Source organism: Myotis brandtii, unplaced genomic scaffold (assembly GCF_000412655.1).
Source record: "Myotis brandtii unplaced genomic scaffold, ASM41265v1 scaffold312, whole genome shotgun sequence".
In the NCBI taxonomy this organism is placed as follows: domain Eukaryota; kingdom Metazoa; phylum Chordata; class Mammalia; order Chiroptera; family Vespertilionidae; genus Myotis; species Myotis brandtii.
The window spans coordinates 752526-772115 of record NW_005361955.1 but is presented as its reverse complement, the minus strand read 5'-3'; the positions used below and the strand labels follow the sequence as shown (position 1 = coordinate 772115).

Here is a 19590-nt window from a genome sequence, read left to right as displayed (position 1 = left end):
GGCCCTGCTCTGTGGGTGACAGGGGGCGGCACCCCAACCCCCTGATCGGCCCTGCTCTGTGCGTGACAGGGGGTGGCATTGCAACCTCCCGATCCGCCCTGCTCTGTGCATGACGGGGCGGTGCCCCAACTCCCCAATCGGCCCTGCTCTGAGCCTGACCAGGGGCTGCACTTAGGGATTGGGCCTGCCCTCTGCCACCCGGGAGCAGGCCTAAGCCAGCAGGTCGTTATCTCCCGAGGGGTCCCAGACTGGGAGAGGGCACAGGCCGGGCTGGGGGACCCCTCCTCCCCCCGCCCCCCGAGTGCACAAATTTTTGTGCACCGGGCCTCTAGTATCTTATATAAGTTCTGACTTTGGAAACATAAAAACCTTTACATATCAAAAGTAAAATTAAACTTAAGAAGCAATCCTTAAAAATAAAAACCTGAGAAACCACTAAAAAACAAAAAAAGAATTAATTTCAAGGGACTAGAACACAGTATTTGACTACATCCTTAGTGACATATATTCTTAGAACAAATAACAGAAAGATCTCTTAAACTTCATTCAGTAACTAACCTACCTGTCAGTGGTAATATTGGCAATATTACTTTAAATTTATTTTTTATGTCTCACAAGATATAGAAGATAAATAATTATGTTAATGTTAGAAATTAAGATTTTTATTAAGAGGGAAGAGATACAAATATAAATTAAAGTTATATTTAGAATGTGAATTAGAAACATTAAAAAAGGAAGAAAGACAGCCAGTCAAAATGGCTATACTAACATCAGATAAAGTAGATTTCACAACAAAGAGTTAGAGGGTCATTTTATAATTATGAAGAGTTCAACTTATCAAGGGGACATAACAATCCTAAATGTCAAGCTCCTAACATCAGAGCTGCAAAATAAATGAAGTAAAAACTGATAGAAATTCAGGGAGGAAACAGACCTGATATAATTAACATTTATAAAAAATAGTCTTTGGGGGCAAAAAACAAGTCTTGGTAAATTTAAAACTATTCACATCATACAAAATATGTTGACAACAGCAGAATTAAATTAGAATTCAACAACAAAAAGATATCTGAAAAATCCTCAAATATTTGGAAATGAAGTAACTCACCTCTAAATAATCCATAAGTTGAAAAATAAAATAAATTATAAAGTATTTTAAAATGAATAAAAATGAAAATTCATATTAAAATTAGTGAGAGGTAGCTAAAGTAGTACTTAGAAGAAAATGAATAGCGCTAAATACTTACATTAGGAAAGCAGAAAGGTTTCCAGTCACTGACCTCAACCTCCATCATAAGTTCACATGGTACATAAGAGCCTCAAGATTTAGCTCTAGCCTACTTCACCAACTTCGGACCAATCTTTGACTCAAACTACACATACTAAGTAATATCAAACTGCTTTTAATTATATACACACATACACACAAACACTCATCATGCTGATTCTTCAAGACAAATGTTACCTTCTTTTTTCATTTAGTTGTTTCAAAAATTTAGTGCCTATTAAGTGTCAGGCAATGGGATGATGAGGTGAACAAGACAAACATGTTCCCTGATCTCATGGAGCTGAGAGTCCACTTGAAGGAGTAGATGATAAGCAATAAAGAAAAAAACAGTAATGACAAATAGTGGTAAGTGTTATGAAGGAAAAAGAATAGAATGGCCTATTTTAAAATAAGTGGTATTTAAGCTGAAATCTAAAGGGTGAGAAGGAACCAGCTAAAAAAAAAAAAAAGAATGGTCAAAGGGCATTCTAGGTAAAAAGAACAGCAAATTTCTGTAGAACTCTAAACTGGAAGAGTATGTCACATTTGAGGAATTGAGAGAAGGCCAGCAAGCATAGGGACTAGACAAAGCATGCCGCAAGATGAAATCAAAGAGGCAGGCAGGGTCAGAACATGCTGGATCTTGTGGACCAAGATAAGGGACTTGCACTTTATTCTAAATGCAATGGAAAATCACTACGTGTCTGAGCAGGGGAATGACATAATGTAATTTATGTCTTAAAAGATTACTCTGGGTTGCTATAAAGAGAATGCATTGCAGAGTTGAAGACTGATGAAGAAACTACTGAAATAGTCAAGGTAGGAAATGATTGGTAGTTTGAAATAAGGACATCAGTAGATATTATTAAAAATTAGAAAATTCATGAACTATTGTATAGAATCAATAAGAAATGGATCCAATGTGAGATTTTAAATGCCTCCCAGAATTATGCCTGGAGCAATTAGGTGGATGGTGATACCATTTGGTAGGCTGTGGGGAGGAGCTGGATAGATATGGGAATCAGTACTTCAGTTTTAAATGTGTTAAATTGCGATGTTGTGAGATATCAAAGTGAAGGTGCCAAAAAGGCAGGTGGACATATGAGTTTGGAACTTAGAAAAAAGACATGGGTTGATTGCACAAGGTAATAAACACATTTTTTAAACTTATCATTTGAAATAATTTGACTTTAAAAAAGTTATAAAAATAATATATAGAGTTCTTGTATACCCATCATCCAATATTAAGATTTCGTGTAACCAAAGTAGATTTATAGAAACAGGAAACTAACATTGATACAATGTTAGTCAATAGACCTTACTCAAACTTCACCAATGTCCTTTCTCTGGTCCAGGATGCAATATAGGATCTCAATTGCATTTAGTTGTCACATCTCAGTCTCCTCCATCCTAAAATCGTTCACAGTTTTCCTTCTTTGCCCCATGATCTTGCCAGTATAGCCAGTTCTTTTGTAGAATATTCCTTAATTTAAATTTATCTGTCTGATGCATGCTCATGATTAGATTGAGATTATGCATTTTGGTATCTTTCACAAATTCATCATACAAGGAGGTACTGGGTGTCTCATTACAGATAATATTAACTTTGATCACTCAGTTAAGGTGGCATCAATCAGACATCTTGTGTGGATATTCCTTGAGACTATGCAGATAAGCTATTTGTCATCACACTTATGCCCACTTTTTTAGCAACTGTAAGTGATTTGTCCCTGCACTAATTATTATCATAGTGTTTGCCAATGATGATATCTATTTCTATCATTTGCCCTACATTCAGTAATTAGAATTCTATTACAAGGAAAAGCAGTCCTTTCTCCCCCATGTATTTATTAATTTACTAGAGGCCGGGCGCACAAAAATTTGTGCACTCAGGAGGGTCCCTCAGCCTGGCCGGTGCCCTCTCGCAGTCTGGGACACCTCTGGGGATGTCCACCTGCTGGTTTAGGCCTGCTCCTGGGGGACTGGGCCTAAGCTGGCAGTCAGACATCCCTCTGGCAGCCCAGGAGCCCTCGGGGGATGTCCACTTGCCAGCGGGGAGGAGGCCTAAGCTGCAGTTGGACATCCTTAGCGCTGCTGAGGAGGCGTGAGAAACTCCCGCCACCACTGCTGTGCTGGCAGCCATCAACCTGGCTTGTGGCTGAGCAGAGCTCCCCATGTGGGAGCGCACTGACCACCAGGGGGCAGCTCCTGTATTGAGCGTCTGCCCCCTGGTGGTCAGTGTGTGTCATAGTGACCAGTCATTCCCAGTCCTTCTGCTGTTAGGGTCAATTTGCATATTACCCTTTTATTATATAGGATAGCAGCACTGACTCATAGATATTTATTTTATTCTACAGGTTTTATAGAATAAACCATCATTATAGTTTTTCATTTTGATGCTCAAATCATCTCAGATTTGGTTATCTGGAGCTCCTTCAAGTTGGCTTCAATGTCCTTTCTACATGCCCTCATTATTTTTTAAGCTCTCCCTTACTTTCTGACTTCACAGATGCTCTGGGTTCATCTTATATTTTCTCTGCCCAAGCCTTGAAATTAGCCACTGCTAAAAAGAAGTTCAAGTTCTTTTTACTGGTGCAGCTCTGGCTAATACTGTAACCATTAGCCACTTGTGGTTACTTAAATTTAATTGAAATTAGACAAAATTAAAAAATTAGTTTTTTAGTAGCACTACCCATATTTCAAGTTTTAATAGCCACACACATAGCTAGTGGCTACTGTACTGGCAGTTAAGATACAAAACATTTTCATCACCACAGAAAGATCTACCAGACAGTATTGATTGGAAAATGCTATTTAGAAACCAAAATATGGATGCTAAGTATGCTCATTGCTACTGCGGTGACACTGTTTCTAAGCCTTCTCAGTGAACTGAGCTAGTGTGTACAACAGGGGTCCTCAAACTACGGCCCACGGGCCGCATCCGGCTCGCTGGGTGTTTTTGCTGCCGCTGCCTGTCCTGCTTAGCAGCCGACTCGTCCCGGGCCCGCAGTGCACATGTGTAGAATGTCTGAGGGACAGTGAACTGGCCCCCTGTTTAAAAAGTTTGAGGACCTCTGGTGTAGACACACTTGCTGTTTTATTTCTTTCTCCTAATCTGATTTTAAAAAATTTTTAAACATACTACTCATTCTAAACTTTCTTTTGTCTTTTCTTGCTGGGTGTGGAAATTCAGATTAGGCCCCTGCTGGCACCCACCTTGGCTGGCCTGGGGCCTGCGGGTAGCTCCTGCATTGAGCATCTGCCCCCTGGTGATCAGTGGGCATCATAGCAACCAGTCGTTCCACCATTCAGTCGATTTGCATATTAGGCTTTTATTATATAGGACTATATTTTGGAGAAATCTGTCTTCGAAGGAGAACAGAGAAATGGGAATGAGAGTGGTGGAGATGAGGTCTTGAAAGGTATGTGTTTTAGGATGGGAGACCCTAGAACATGTTTACATGATGAAGAGAACAATCTAAAAGGGAGGGCAAAGTGGATGAAACAGAAGAAGGGATATCTGAAGGAGCAAAGAAAGTCTCTGCCTAGGGGAACTAGAAGAAATCCAGAACTCAGATAGAAAAATTCACCCCCAATAAGAGAAGGAGCACCTCCTCTATTATTACACATAAGGACAAAAATATGGGTGCCAATACAGGTTTGCAGATTTATATTCAGGAAGATGTGACCAATATACAGTCTGTAGTGATGGAAAATCTCATTGGTGCATTAGAGAAGCACAGTAAAACTCCAGGGCAGTTATAAGTACCCATGTAAGGTTTGTGGTCATGAATTTAAAGTACAATCAGTCTGACTGTGTGCCTTTTCTCCAGCAATATTCAGGTGCAGATTGAATGCAGAGGAAGAGTTTAATTAATATTAAGATTTTTCTAGATAAATAACAGTGATGAAGAGAAGAGCAGAGGATTTAGGGAAACTGCAAGAAAATAATTATAGTGGCAGATTAAAAAAAAGAAAGACATAAAGGGAAGTGAAACAGGAGCAGGTAAGAAGAATGTGGTAAAGACCAGTGGAAAATGGTCTTACTGATGTGTAAGAAATGCTCCAGTGAGGAGCTTCTATGTCTGGGGAATAACAGCTACTGCTAAGATGTGAATCTTTCCACACACAACCCCTCAAAACCAAGAAGCACACAGAAAACAACACTTGAAACCATACCTTCAGCATTACTGAAAAACAGAATACCACAAACTTCAAAGTACTTCTCAAGTTGAGAAAGCAACAACGAATTCCATAAGGCTATTACTGGTATTCTGTTGCTGCAAGTCAGTGAGTATAGACAATGGAGGCTTAAGTGAAAAAGAGAAAAAAAAAAAGAATACAGACAGGTCTTTGTCCACATAAAAACCAGTTTGTGAACATTTACAGCAGCTTTCTTTATAATAGCCTCAAACTGAAAACAATGAACTGGTGAGTGAATAAACAAATTCCATATAATGGAATACTACTCATAAACATTAAAAAAAATAAACTGGGCCCTGGCCAGTGTGGCTCAGTGGTGAGAGCATAGGCCCACACACCAAAGAGTTGCAGGTTTGATTTGGGTCAAGGGCATGTACCTGGGTTGTGGGTTCATTTCCAGGCATCATCAGGACACATGGGGGAGGCAACCAATTGATGTGTCTCTCACATTAACATCCCTCTCCCTCTCTCTCTCTCTCTCTCTCTTTCCTCTTTCCCACCCTTCACTCTTTCTAAAAATTAATGGAAAAAAATATCCTCGAGTAAGGATTAACAAAAAGAACCACCCCTCCAACACAAAAACAAACGAAAAGAAAAAACAACAACTGTCCTCGCCAGTGTTGCTCAGTGGTTAGAGCGTCAGCCCTTGCACCAAAGTGTGGCAGGTTCGATTCCCGATCAAGGGCAGGTACCAGGGTTGCAGGTTCCACCCCAGCCCTCCTGTTGGGGGGCATGTATGGGAGGCAACCAATCGATGTCTCTTTCTGACATCCATCTTTTTCTTTCTCTCTCCACACTCCCCTGCCGTCCCCTTCCCTCCCTTCTTTCCAATCTCTCTAAAAAGCAATGAAAAAATATCCTCAGGTGAGGATTAACATAAAACAAAACAAAACAACAACTCATTTCCAGTTCCATTGACAAGATGGAGTAGATGCATGCCCCCCTATTCCTCCTAATAATATAACTAAAAACCATGGACATTATATATAAAACATAAGAAAAATCTTAAAGGTGAAGAGAAGACAAACCAAGTAGAAATCTTGGGACCCAAGGAAAGATACAGCAATGAGTTCCCTGGGCTTTCTTTAAACAGTGGTCACCCCTGATCCATGGAGGATACATTCCAAGACCCCCAGTGGATGCCTGAAGCCACGGATAGTACTGAACCCTATATATACTGTTTTTCATCACACATACATACCTATGATAAGTTTAACTTATAAATTAGGCATAGTAAGAGATTAGCAACAATAACTAATAAAATAAAATAATTATAACCAAATACTCTAATAAGTTATATAAATGTAGTCTCTCTCTTGTTAAAATAGCATGAATTTCTTTTTCCGTCTTTATAATTTCACAGAAGATTCATTCTTATTGTGGATCTTAGCAACCTCAGCATATAATTTTTTTCTTTCTTATTGAGTTGAGAACTTTCACCTTTTCACCTAAAGGAAGTGCTTTACAGCTTCTCTCTGGCATATCCGGATTCCCAGCAGCCAGCATCACTACTCTTGTGCTTTGGGGGTCATTAAGTAAAACAAGGGTTACTTGAACATAAGCACTGCGATATTGTGACAGTCGATCTGATAACCAAGACAGCTACAAAGTGACTAACGGTGGGTAGTACAGTGTGGCTACATTGGACAAAGGTATGATTCATATCCTGCGCTGGATGGGGCAGGGCAGTGTGAAATTTCACCATGCTACTCAGATCTGTGTGCAATTTAAAATTATAAATTGTTTATTTCTGAAATTTCCTTTTTAATATTTTTGGACTGTGATTGGTTGTGGGTAAGTGAAACCACAGAAAGTGAAACCACTGATAAGGGGCACTACTGTACTTTATATATCCCAGACTGAGTTGAAATCATTTTTAGACAATAACCACCTATTCCAATCAGACACCATGAAGAACAACGTGGCTCCATCCTTACCCCATCAACAGAGGCCAAAGGACGAGGGGAGATTCTACTAGTAGACTTCCACCTCTGACAAGCCCCTTCCCCAGCAGTGTCAGTAGAGACCACATGGGGAACCTGGCTTTCCATCCCCACCTAGCAGCAATAAGCACTCCTCCCCTCCATGCCAGGATGGTGTCAGAGAAGGATGAGTGGGAAGCAAGGGTAACTAATTCCTCCCAACACTGGTGTCAGTAGAGGTCACAGAGCAGTAATGAGGCACTCCTCCCCGCCCCAGTGAGAGTGGTCACAGGAGAGGACTAAGGGAAGCCTCAACTACTATCACTCCAATCTGCAATAATAAGGGACATTTCTCAAGGGAATCCACAGATGTTAAGTCAGAAACCTGGACTTCTACCTCTACCTGACAGTAATGAATAGGTACTCCTCTTCCTCCACCAGAAGAATGTCAGAGGAATTTGGCTAAAATAGAAGATTTAAATGAGATCCAGAGTCTCATAATACCCAAAATGTCCAGGATAGAACCGAAAACCACTCATCATACCAAAAAAAAGGACAATCTTCAACGTCAATGAGAAAAGACAGTCAGCAGATGTCAACACTGAGATAACATAGATGTTGAAATTACCTGGCAAGAATGTGAAAGCAGCCATCATAAAAATGATTCATTGAGAAATTCTGAACATGTTTAAAATAAATGAAAAAAGTAAAAGTTTCAGCAAAAAAAGAGAAATTCTCACCAAAGAAATAAAAGATATAGAGAACAAAATGGAAATTTTAGAACTTCAAAATATAATAATTAAAATTAAAAACTCAATAAATGGGCTCAACATCAGAATGAAGAGGACAGAGGAAGGAATAAGTGAGCCTAAAGACAGAACAATAGAAATGACCCAAAATGAAAAACAGAGGGAAAAGAGAGTTGGGGTGGGGGAGAAGAGCAGAGCCTCTGGAAGCTGTGGGACTATAACAGAAGATCTAACATTCATGCCACTGACGTCTCAAAAAGGAGAGGAGAAAGATGGCAGGACTGATAAAGTATTACAGAAAATAATGGCTGAAAATTCCCCAAATTTGGCAAAAAGATATATATTTCTTATATTCAAGAGGATGAGTGAACACCAAACAGGATAAACTGGAAGAAAAAAAAAATCTATGTCAAGATACACTGCAGTCAAACTAAAATACATAGAAAACTAAAAAACAAAGAAAAAAATCTTGAGAGTAGCCAGAGAGAAACAGCACATTACCTGCAAAGGAAAAACAATATGAATGACAGATTTCTCATCAAAAACCAGAAAGCCAGATGAAAGTGGTATATTTTTCTTTCTTATCTTGTCTTTTTTTTTTTAAAGAACTGTCAACCAAAAATTCTATATGCAGTGAAACATTTATAACAATTATATTACAAATGGTGGGTGTTAAAGGGATTTAAAAAAAAAAAGGTACAATGTAATACCTAAAGCAACCACTAAAAAAACTATACAAAGAAATACACTATAGATTGAAAAACACTATAGATAAATCAAAATGAAATTCTAAAAAATGTTCAAGTAACCCACAGGAAAAAGAAAACAAAGAGGGAACAGAAAACAAAACAAAAATAAGATGACAGTAATACTTTAAGCAATAAAAAAAAAAAATAAGAATAACAATCAAACAAAAAAAAATAAGATGACAGCTTTAAGCCTAATCTATCAATAATTCCATTAAAAGCAAATGGTAAACTCATAAATAAAAGACAGAGATTAGGAGAGTAGACATAAAAAGTGACCCAGTTACATTCTATCCATAAGAAACTCTGGTAATCAAAGGTTAGGGATGGTGATGGGGAAAGGAATAGATTTGACTATAAAGGAATCATATGAGGGAGATCTTTATGGTGATAGAATAGTTCTATATCTCAACTGTGGTGGTGGTTACACAGATCTATATATGTGATGAAATGATATAGAATACACCACACAGTGTACAATGCCCATTTCCTGGTTTCTATATTGTATTATAATTATGTAAGATGTAACCACTGAAGGAAATTGAGTGCAGAGTATGCAGAACAGAGCCCTGGCCAGATGGCTCAGTTGGTTGGAGTATCGTCCAGTACACCAATTGTTGCAGGTTTAATCTCCAGTCAGGGCTCATGCGAGAGGCAGCTGATCAATGTTTCTCTCATATCAATCAATCTCTCTCTCTCTCTCTCTCTCTCTCTCTCTCTCCCCCCTTTCCCTCTAAAAATTAATCCTTATCCTTGGGTAAGGATTAAAAAACAACACTACAGCAGTAGAAATCAGGGTATAGAGAGCAGGGACTGAATACATTTCTGAATAATGCTTTTTGGTATAGTTCTGACTTGAAATCATGCTAATATTCTACATATTCAAAAAATAAAAGTAAACCAACAAGGATGGGGGGAAACAACATTAAACTGAATGCAAAAAAAACAAAACAAACCAACTACTTGTGTTACAAATGTATAACATAATCAAACTGAGCACAGGAGTATGCTTTACTATATGCTGTCAGTCTAGGTCAGTGATTGTGAACCTATGACACGCGTGTCAGAGGTGACACGCGAACTCATTTTTTTGGTTGATTTTTCTTTGTTAAATGGCATTTAAATATATAAAATAAATATCAAAAATATAAATCTTTGTTTTACTATGGTTGCAAATATCAAAAAATTTCTATATGTGACACGGCACCAGAGTTAAGTTAGGGTTTTTCAAAATGCTGACACGCCGAGCTCAAAAGGTTCGCCATCACTGGTCTAGGTGGAATGACCTGCAAACAAATCTTCAACTGTTTTTAGTAGATAAATCTAAATTGAAAAGTAGCTGGTCTGTGTATGCTTCAAAAATCTTAATACCATGACAAAGAAAAGCTAAAACCATTATAGATTAAGGAGATTAAGGAGACATAACAACTAAATGCAATACATGCTCTTGGACTAAATTATTTCATGGAGAGAAATAAAATATCCTAAAGGACAGTATTGGGACAGTTAATGAAAGTGAAATATAATAACTGTAGATTAAGGTATTAAGTATAATAACTACAGATTATACTTTTACTTGAACAATGTTAAATTTCCTGAGTTTGATAACTAGTTATTTTAAGAGAATATCTTTATTCTTAGGAAATAAACACTAAAATACTTAAAGGTCATAAAATATGTAACCTTCTTTTGAAAGAGTTCAGAAAAATTAAGTAAAAGATATATAGTAATTAATGTACTTGTAAAAATACATTAATATCCTATATAATGAAAGCGTAATATGCAAATTGTCCCCTCAACTGGGAGTTTGACCAAGAGTTCAACCGCTCACTATGACATGCGCTGACCACCAGGGTGCGACGCGGAACATGGTGGGCATTGGCGACGCAGCGCTGGCAGTGGGTGGCAGTGGAGGCGCTGCCGGCCTTGATGGGCCCCGATGAGAGGGGCACTGGGGTGGGATGGTGGAGCAGGTGAGCGGGCGGCACCAAGTCAAGGTAGGTGCAAGTGGGGGCCCAATTGCCCTGCAGAAGGCTACCAGTGGTGGCGGCGGAGGGCGGGGGCCTGATGACTCAAGCAGAGGGTGGTGCTCGGGGGCCCAGAGGTCAGCTGCTACCTGCCCTTCCACACCAGATGCTCACGCTTCGATCACCGGCCAGGCCTAGGGACCACACCCATGCAAGAATTTTGTACACTGGGCCTCTAGTTAAAAATATATATTTATATGGAGAGAGAATACTTCAAAGGAGTTGGGATATTGACAATTAACAGAATAAATTATAGTCTGGAGCAGCAATAGGAGAGTAACATTTATCCTACTTCCTGGCTCCAAGGTATGTGGGTATGGTAAAAAAAACAAAAAACCTCTGATTGAGAAAGCAGTAGAGGAAACAGTATCTCAGGGGAGAGTCAGATACCAGTTAAGACAAAGATAGAGAAAACATTCAGAGGAAGTCAGGGATGTTGGGTAGTTTGTTAATAACATAAAGGAAGAATCTGAGTGGGAAGGAAAAGGTTGGGGTTGGGCTGGAACAGGTTTCCAGAACTATTAGAAAGTTAGAGTCTGGGTGATTAAAAAAATGACTTGAAGGCAAAAGAGGAGGAAAGGATTCAAAGTAGGTGAAAATTAATACTGGTAATCTCAAGAAAGGCATTTAGTTTTAGTACCAAGGTCCCTATGCTCTGCTCTGTGGTATCAGAGTTCCTAGGGGCCCTCCACTAGAAAGCCTTTCCACTTCCCTCCTGTCAGCTAGTTAGACACACTTACCTGTGCTACTCTATTACCCTATTGCCTAAATCTATCATTAAACTCACATGCAGTAATAAATACTGATTAAATTAATGGCTTATCAGAACCTGAGTAGACTACATATAAGAAAATAAATTGGAAATCAACTTAATAAGGAAATGGCATAATTTCATTTCTGAAAAAAAATTTCTAAAGTATTTAAAATAGGGAGTTGGCTTAAGATTCAAAGAATACAAAATGGACAATTATTTCTAGTTGATTTTAAGTAAAAGAAATATGCTTACTGTACAACAAGCTGCTGGCACACAGTTCCATTCTCTGTTATCAGCTCATTCAGCTTTAATTCAAGGTGAACTTTACCCTATAATGACAAAAAAATATTATAAATTGAGTAATCTGTTTTGTTGACAAAATATTATAGGTACATATTTTGTCAAATGAAACTCATTATATTTAGTTATGCACTAAATATTAGTGATCCCTAACACATAGCTTTGCCCACATTAAGTATCTATTAAATGACTAATATCCAGCAATGTAGATCAAAATCTGAAAGATAAGAAATAGTCAAATGCTTATATCAAACATTTGAATGCTTAGGTATTCAAATCTAAGAACTTTATGCCCAGTTCAACAAATATTTATGTATCTCAAATATCATGGATTACAAAGACAAGTAACCCTTATGTTTTAGGGAATTTTGAAATAAAAGCTAATTATAAAACATAGACTGCTTTTCCCAGAAAAGACAAACCATCAATAAGGGCAGAGGAAGTATCATTTAAAGACAGAGAAATAATACAATTCTAAAAGAATAAAACTAAGTTAAAACTAGTAATGTAATTTTGTCAATATTTAAATAATAGATTTATGGGGTATCTACTATATTTTAAGAGGCACTGTGGGAGTGGGTAGGTGTGCATAGATGTATATAACACATAGTTACTACTTATAACAGTGGTTCTTAACCTGTGGGTCACGACCCCTTTGGGGGTCGAACGACCCTTTCACAGGGGTCACCTAAGACCATCGGAAAACACATATATAATTACATATTGTTTTTGTGATTAATCACTATGCTGTAATTATGTTCAATTTGTAACAATGAAATTGGGGGTCACCACAACATGAGGAACTGCATTAAAGGGTCGAGGCATTAGGAAGGTGGAGAACCACTGACATATAAGAAGCTCACAATCTAGTTGGGGAAACAATAAACAAAAGATAGCAATAGATGGCCAAGAGCACTGATGGAGAAATGGGATACTAAAAACAATGGAGCACTTTTATAAATAGCCATTAATAAATGAATTTTTAATAATTCAGAAGTATAAATTTAAAGCAAACTATCAACTTTTAAAGAAGCTAAGGCTTAGGAACAATATAATCTAGAACTTAGTATTTCTATTCTGCCACTGGTGATGAGCAATTCTAAACTGGTTTATGAGCAATTCTGCACTGGTTAAGAATCTGGTGCTGGATTATCTCCACCCAGCTGACAAGACAGATTCCCATGGTGCCATGTGGAGATTTCAGGGGTGTGATGTCCATGGGCTGATGACATAAGTAATTTCATTAGAGGTAATAAAGTTCATTATCTACTCACTGTTCCTTTTTGAAACAAACCCTTTCAGATATTCTTTCACAGAAATCTAACCTGAATCAGCTTCACTATTTTATGAGGATTTGTTAGACAAGAGTGAATCTGAGATTCACTAAATACTAGTACAAAGCTCAGGGTTAGATTGATAGTTAGTGATGAGCAATAAATATTGATTGGTCTCAACACAAAAACTGCATGAGAAAGCCAAGCTCTAAAGAAAGGCACCAGTGGTAGTAAAATTAGCAGTTAGATGGATTTAGAATTAAATTAAGCAAATCTTCCACTAAAAATCTAGGCACAGATATTTATAAAGTCATATCCTATATAATAAAGCGCTAATATGCTAATTAGACCAAATGACAGAATGACTAATGACTGTCCCAACTTCCAGATGAAGCCAGGGTTTCAAGGGCTGAGCTCCTTGCACGAATTTCGTGCATCAGGCCTCTAGTATAATTTATAAAACACATCTTTTGTTGTCCTGTATTTAATATTCACAACCCCTGTTATTCAAGCATGACGTTGAAGAGGTCCATGATCTGTAGTAATCTGTAATATTACTCAAGTAGAATTTTAAATCATGTCTGCTGTCCTGTCAGCATGTGTGTGTCACTTAGTGAGCCTAGCCAACTATACCAACATTTGCATCTCAAAGCAGTTTTACTATTTTAACATGTGTGCATTTTATGGTAGAAACTGTATGCTGACAAGGCACTCCCTACTGTCTCCAAGGAACTTCTAGAATCTCTATTTCTAAGAAAATAAAAAAAACCTTTAAAGTGGAGGGGAGAAAAAGTATAATAATTTCATTCATAACTAAAAATCATTGCACTGTATCAAGTCAAGCCTAGAAATAAGATATTTAAAGGGATTTTACCAGGAATCATTATCATTGAGTCAGAGCCTACTTAACATGTTCATTACTCCCACTGGCTGTTAAACATAACATTCCTTTAATATTAGCCAAGAATAACATAATTGTGTATTAACCTGGTCAAGAAAAGAGTTGGTACAGAATAGGAGACACAAGACACACTATTAGTGTGGAACACTAAAATTAAAAAGCATTATGAATTAAATTTAAAAAATTATGATCTCTAAACTATAAAATACTACCTCAATGTATACTTTAATATGGAAATATGTACATGATACTTAGTAAAAGAAACAAGTTACAAAATAGGGTGTATAATATAATGTTAATTTGTATTTTATTTTTATAAAATACACTTGTGCATATATCACTATAAAATTACTACAACTCCATCTACTAAAGAGGTCCTCAAACTTTTTAAACAGGGGGCCAGTTCACTGTCCCTCAGACATTCCACACATGTGCACTGCGGGCCCGGGACGAGTCGGCTGCTAAGCAGGACAGGCAGCGGCGGCAAAAACACCCCGCGGGCCGGATAAATGTTTTCGGCGGGCCGCCATGTGGCCCGAGGGCCGTAGTTTGAGGACCCCTGTAAACATTGAAAGAAGTTAACTTTTGTTGGTAGGATTTCAGATTTTTTCTTTTTGCTCATTTAGACTTTAAAGTTTCTACTACCAATGTGTATTGCTTTTGTTTAGTAAAGAAAAATGAAAAAAAAAGTTTTAAAAAATATGTGAAGCTACTTTTCAGTGTCAGAAACCTAAATCTTTGAACATTTTAGAAAATTTGGTATTCTTTAATACAGTCACACAAAAACCTGTCATCATTTTGTATATCTGGATTGTAGCAAAACAAGTTGTTTTTTTAGAGGGCAGTTATGAGTTCAGCAAAATATTTTCTAGTCTCTCTTGAAGCCAGGGATAGTGGCAAACTATAGCCATATGATACAGTTCTGGCCAATGAGATGTAAAACAGAGGCTGCTACCCTGGCCAGTGCTGCTAAGTGGTCAAAGCATCGGCCTGCGCACTGAAGGGTTGAGGATTCAATTCCCAGTCAAGGTCACGTACCTGGGTTGCAGGTTTGATCCCTGGCCCCGGTCAGAGCATGTGTGGGAGTCAACCAATCTATGTGTCAGTCTCACATCAATGTCTCTCGCTCTATCTCTCTCTCTCCCGCTCTTCCACTCTCTCTAAAAATCAATGGACAAAAAATATCCTCTGGTGAGAATTAACCAACCCCCCCCCCGCCCCCCTAACACACACAAAAATCAGAAACTGCTGATGGGGTATCTGAGGAAGCTTGTTGAATGGGTCTTCCTAACTTCCCAGTGGCCAGAGATGCCAAGCTTAATCAAAGCGTTCCACAGCATCATGGTGCTGGGCAGATAAAAATTGGAGATAGTGCTCTGGCTGGTTTAGCCCAGTGGATAGAGCGTCAGCCTGCGGACTGAAGGGTCCCGGGTTCAATTCCAGTCAGGGGCGTATGCCTGGGTTTCGGGCTCAGTCCCCAGTATGGGGCGTGCAGGAGGCAGCTGATTGATGGTTCTCTCTCATCAATGATGTTTCTCCCTCTCCCTTCCTCTCTGAAGTCAATAAAAATTATTTTTTAAAAAAATTGGTGATAGTAAACACCTAGGCTTTCTGATAGAGTCTCTGAGGGACCATGCCTGAGGAGTAAGAATGAGCATAGACCAGTCCTTACAGACTGGAACCTAGCATAGAATCAGCCAAATCCCTAACTGAATTAAAATAAACTACCTCTAATCTACCAACATGCCAAAAGCAAAAGTAAATCTCTGGAGGATGAAAAAAAAATCCAGAGCTTCAAATTATTTCTAAAATATTTCATATTTCAATGTCTAGCATTCCATCAAAAATTACTGAGCATGCCAGAATACAAGACAAACACCAAAAACAAAAACAAAAAACTGACAAAAGGAAGCAGATTTACAGAAAATGCAGATGTTGGAGTAACTGACAGAGGTTAAAATAGCTGTTTAATTCATAACAATCCAATGTCAACCCAAGAAATTCAATTTTAAAAAATGACAGGAAAAAAATGTTTAAGATAGAAAAAAATCTAGCAAATAAGTGGAAACTATTAAATGCATCAAATGAAAAATTTGGAATTAAGCAATAAAATAATCAAAATGAAAATGTATTTAACAGCAAATTATCCACAGCTAAAAAAAAGATTAATAAAATAGGAGACAGATTAGTCAGTAGAAAATATTCACAAATGAGGCAGAGATGAGAGAGAGAGCGCGTGCAAATAGTCTATTATTCATGTAATTGTAGTCCCAGAAGAGAGGAGAAAGAATAGGAAAGGGAAAAAAAACAAACAGATGAAGAGATAATTGCCTGGAATTTTCTAAAACTGAAGAATGACATTAAGGCAAAGATTCAAGTGCCCCCAGGAACACCCAAGTAGGATAAATATAAAGAAAACAACAAGTAGACAGAGCACAGTAAAAACTGATGAAACCATAAGATAAAGAGAAAATCTTAAAAGTAACTAGAAAAACAGAGCCATTGCCTACAAAGAGGAAACTATAAGACTGACAAGGAATTATGTTTGATCAGAAACATGCAATGCGATTTGGTCCACAACTACTTTTTTATCCAATATTTAAGGGAGATTCAATAACACAATAACATACCTTTTATATATGTCAGAAAACACTGGAATGATCAGATATCTGGCACTATATTCTCTATTTTTAATGAAAAAGAAACCAAATTCTTGGAAGGTATTATTCTTTATGTATTCCATAGCATTGAGTATGTTAGGTTGATATATGCAACTATATCACTTTAATCTGTATTAGCATATTTAGGAACTTACATTATTCTGGTACTGTCTGAAAGTTTAATATTTTATATGCTAACTTTATTTCAATTAGTTTTACAAAAATTTCACACAGAAAAATGTTATGTTAATTTTATATTGTTATTCTTGGTATGCTATAGAAGATATGTGCATTTCTGTATACAGTTTGGGAAACTCAGATGAATATAGATATTTGAACAAAATATAATGCATGCTCTTAAAATCTCGAGTCTAAACACTGTTTTAGTTTTTATCACAAAATATCAAATTTTAACAGTATTCTACATAAAAGAACTCAGTATATTTCAACTGGTAAGTTTTTTTAACATATGAGGGGAAAATATCTCAATTTCTAGACTTCTGACAGATGTTTGCATATACAGTAATTAAATCTGTAAACCATTTTGGACACAACTACCTGTCAGATGCAAAATAAAGGTTTTATTTACTACCTCTTATTTATGTATGGATAGTTTTCTTTTTCTCCTTAAAGAAGTATTTATTATGATTTAGGAGGTTCATTCCTTTGTTATTTCATGTTTACAAATTTAAATTTCTTAATTTTTAAATTAATTAATCGTTACTGAAGAATATGCCTATTATTATTATTATTATTTTGTTTTGTTTTGTTAATCCTGACCTGAGGATATATTTTTCATAAAGAGTGGAAGGAAGGGATGGACAATGGGAGAGAGAAACATCGATATGAGAGACATATCAGCTGGTTGCCTCCCACACACCCCCTGACCAGGGGCAGGGAGCAAACCCACAACTCAGGTATGTGCCCTTGACTCGGAATCGAACCTGAGTCCCTTGGTTGCCCAGGTCAATGCTCTAACCACTGAAACACAGTGGTCAGGGCAATATGCTTTTATTGATTTTAGAGAGGAAGACAGGGGGAGAGAGAGAAACACTGATTGGCTACCTCCTGCCCGCTCCCAGACTGAGGATCAAACCCGCAACCTAGGGATGTTCTCTGGCTGGGAATGGAACCCAGAACACTTTAGTGCATGGGACAACACTCCAGTCAACTGAGCCATCTGGCCAGGGCTAAATTTTTTTAAATCAACCTACAAATTCCAATATGTCTTAACGGGCATGTAAAAAAAACCCCCGATTTATTTTATTAGTTATAATCAATGCATTTCTTTTTTTAAATGCTTAAAGAAGGAGGACAGAATCCAAAAGAAAAACTACAAACACAATAACTTATAGCATGACCCAGAAATTCAAGATCAGCTTGTTGGTAAAGACTTATTAACTAAGCAATTACATCAAAAGGATGTGATTGACAGTATATCTGGATTTACTGCTTGTACAAGTTGTGTGAGATAAACACCCTTAATTAATGAGAGTACCAACTTCCACATAAGAGAGATTTGGTTTAATCAGTCTTATGTAAAGGCATGCTCTTTATCATAGTACCTAAGAAATAAATAAAGAAATATTTAGTTTGTTATGAGTTCCAGGACCAAATAGCTAACAGCATGGCTGCAGATCACCAAAGCCAAAAGAGGATTTATAGGAAGAGGCACCAACTCAATCCAATTTAATTTCACGTATGCAGCAAAGAATATCTATATTCTAGAGGCCCGGTGTACAAAAATTTGTGCACTGGGGGGGGGGGAGAAGACGGGGTCCCTCAGCCCATCCTGTGCCCTCTTGCAGTCTGGGACCCCTCAGGAGATAATGACCTGCTGGCTTAGGCCTGCTCCCGGGTGGCAGAGGGCAGGCCCAATCCCTAGGTGCAGCCCCTGGTCGGGCTCAGAGCAGGGCTGATTGGGGAGTTGGGGCGCTGCCCCCTGTCATGCACAGAGCAGGGCGGATCAGGAGGTTGCAATGCCACCCCTAGTCACGCTCAGGGTACAGCCGACTGGGGGGTTGGGGCATCGCCCCCTGTAACACTCAAGGCAGGGTCCATAGGGAAGTTGCGGCGCCACCCCCTGTCACACACAGAGCAGGGCGGATCAGGGGGTTGGGGCGCTGCCCCCTGTCATGCACAGAGCAGGGCCCATCAGGGGGGTTGGGGCACTGCCCCCTGTCACTCACAGAGCAGGGCCCATCAGGGGGGTTGGGGCACTGCCCCCTGTCACTCACAGAGCAGGGCCCATCAGGGGGGTTGGGGCACTGCCCCCTGTCACTCACAGAGCAGGGCCCATCAGGGGGGTTGGGGCACTGCCCCCTGTCACTCACAGAGCAGGGCCCATCAGGGGGGTTGGGGCACTGCCCCCTGTCACTCACAGAGCAGGGCCCATCAGGGGGGTTGGGGCACTGCCCCCTGTCACTCACAGAGCAGGGCCCATCAGGGGGGTTGGGGCACTGCCCCCTGTCACTCACAGAGCAGGGCCCATCAGGGGGGTTGGGGCACTGCCCCCTGTCACTCACAGAGCAGGGCCCATCAGGGGGGTTGGGGCACTGCCCCCTGTCACTCACAGAGCAGGGCCCATCAGGGGGGTTGGGGCACTGCCCCCTGTCACTCACAGAGCAGGGCCCATCAGGGGGGTTGGGGCACTGCCCCCTGTCACTCACAGAGCAGGGCCCATCAGGGGGGTTGGGGCACTGCCCCCTGTCACTCACAGAGCAGGGCCCATCAGGGGGGTTGGGGCACTGCCCCCTGTCACTCACAGAGCAGGGCCCATCAGGGGGG

General features: G+C 39.1%; 1 protein-coding gene across 2 annotated transcripts in view; it reads right to left on the bottom strand.

The window, feature by feature from the left end:
* The window catches only part of RASA2 (RAS p21 protein activator 2), a 198458-nt gene that overhangs the window by 63127 nt on the left and 115741 nt on the right, over positions 1 to 19590 (bottom strand). For both annotated transcript variants that reach the window (XM_014542697.1, XM_005869997.2), the window contains exon 10: positions 11921 to 11997. In XM_014542697.1, coding sequence (XP_014398183.1) covers positions 11921 to 11997 — 77 coding nt within the window. The remainder of the gene's footprint in view (positions 1 to 11920; positions 11998 to 19590) is intronic.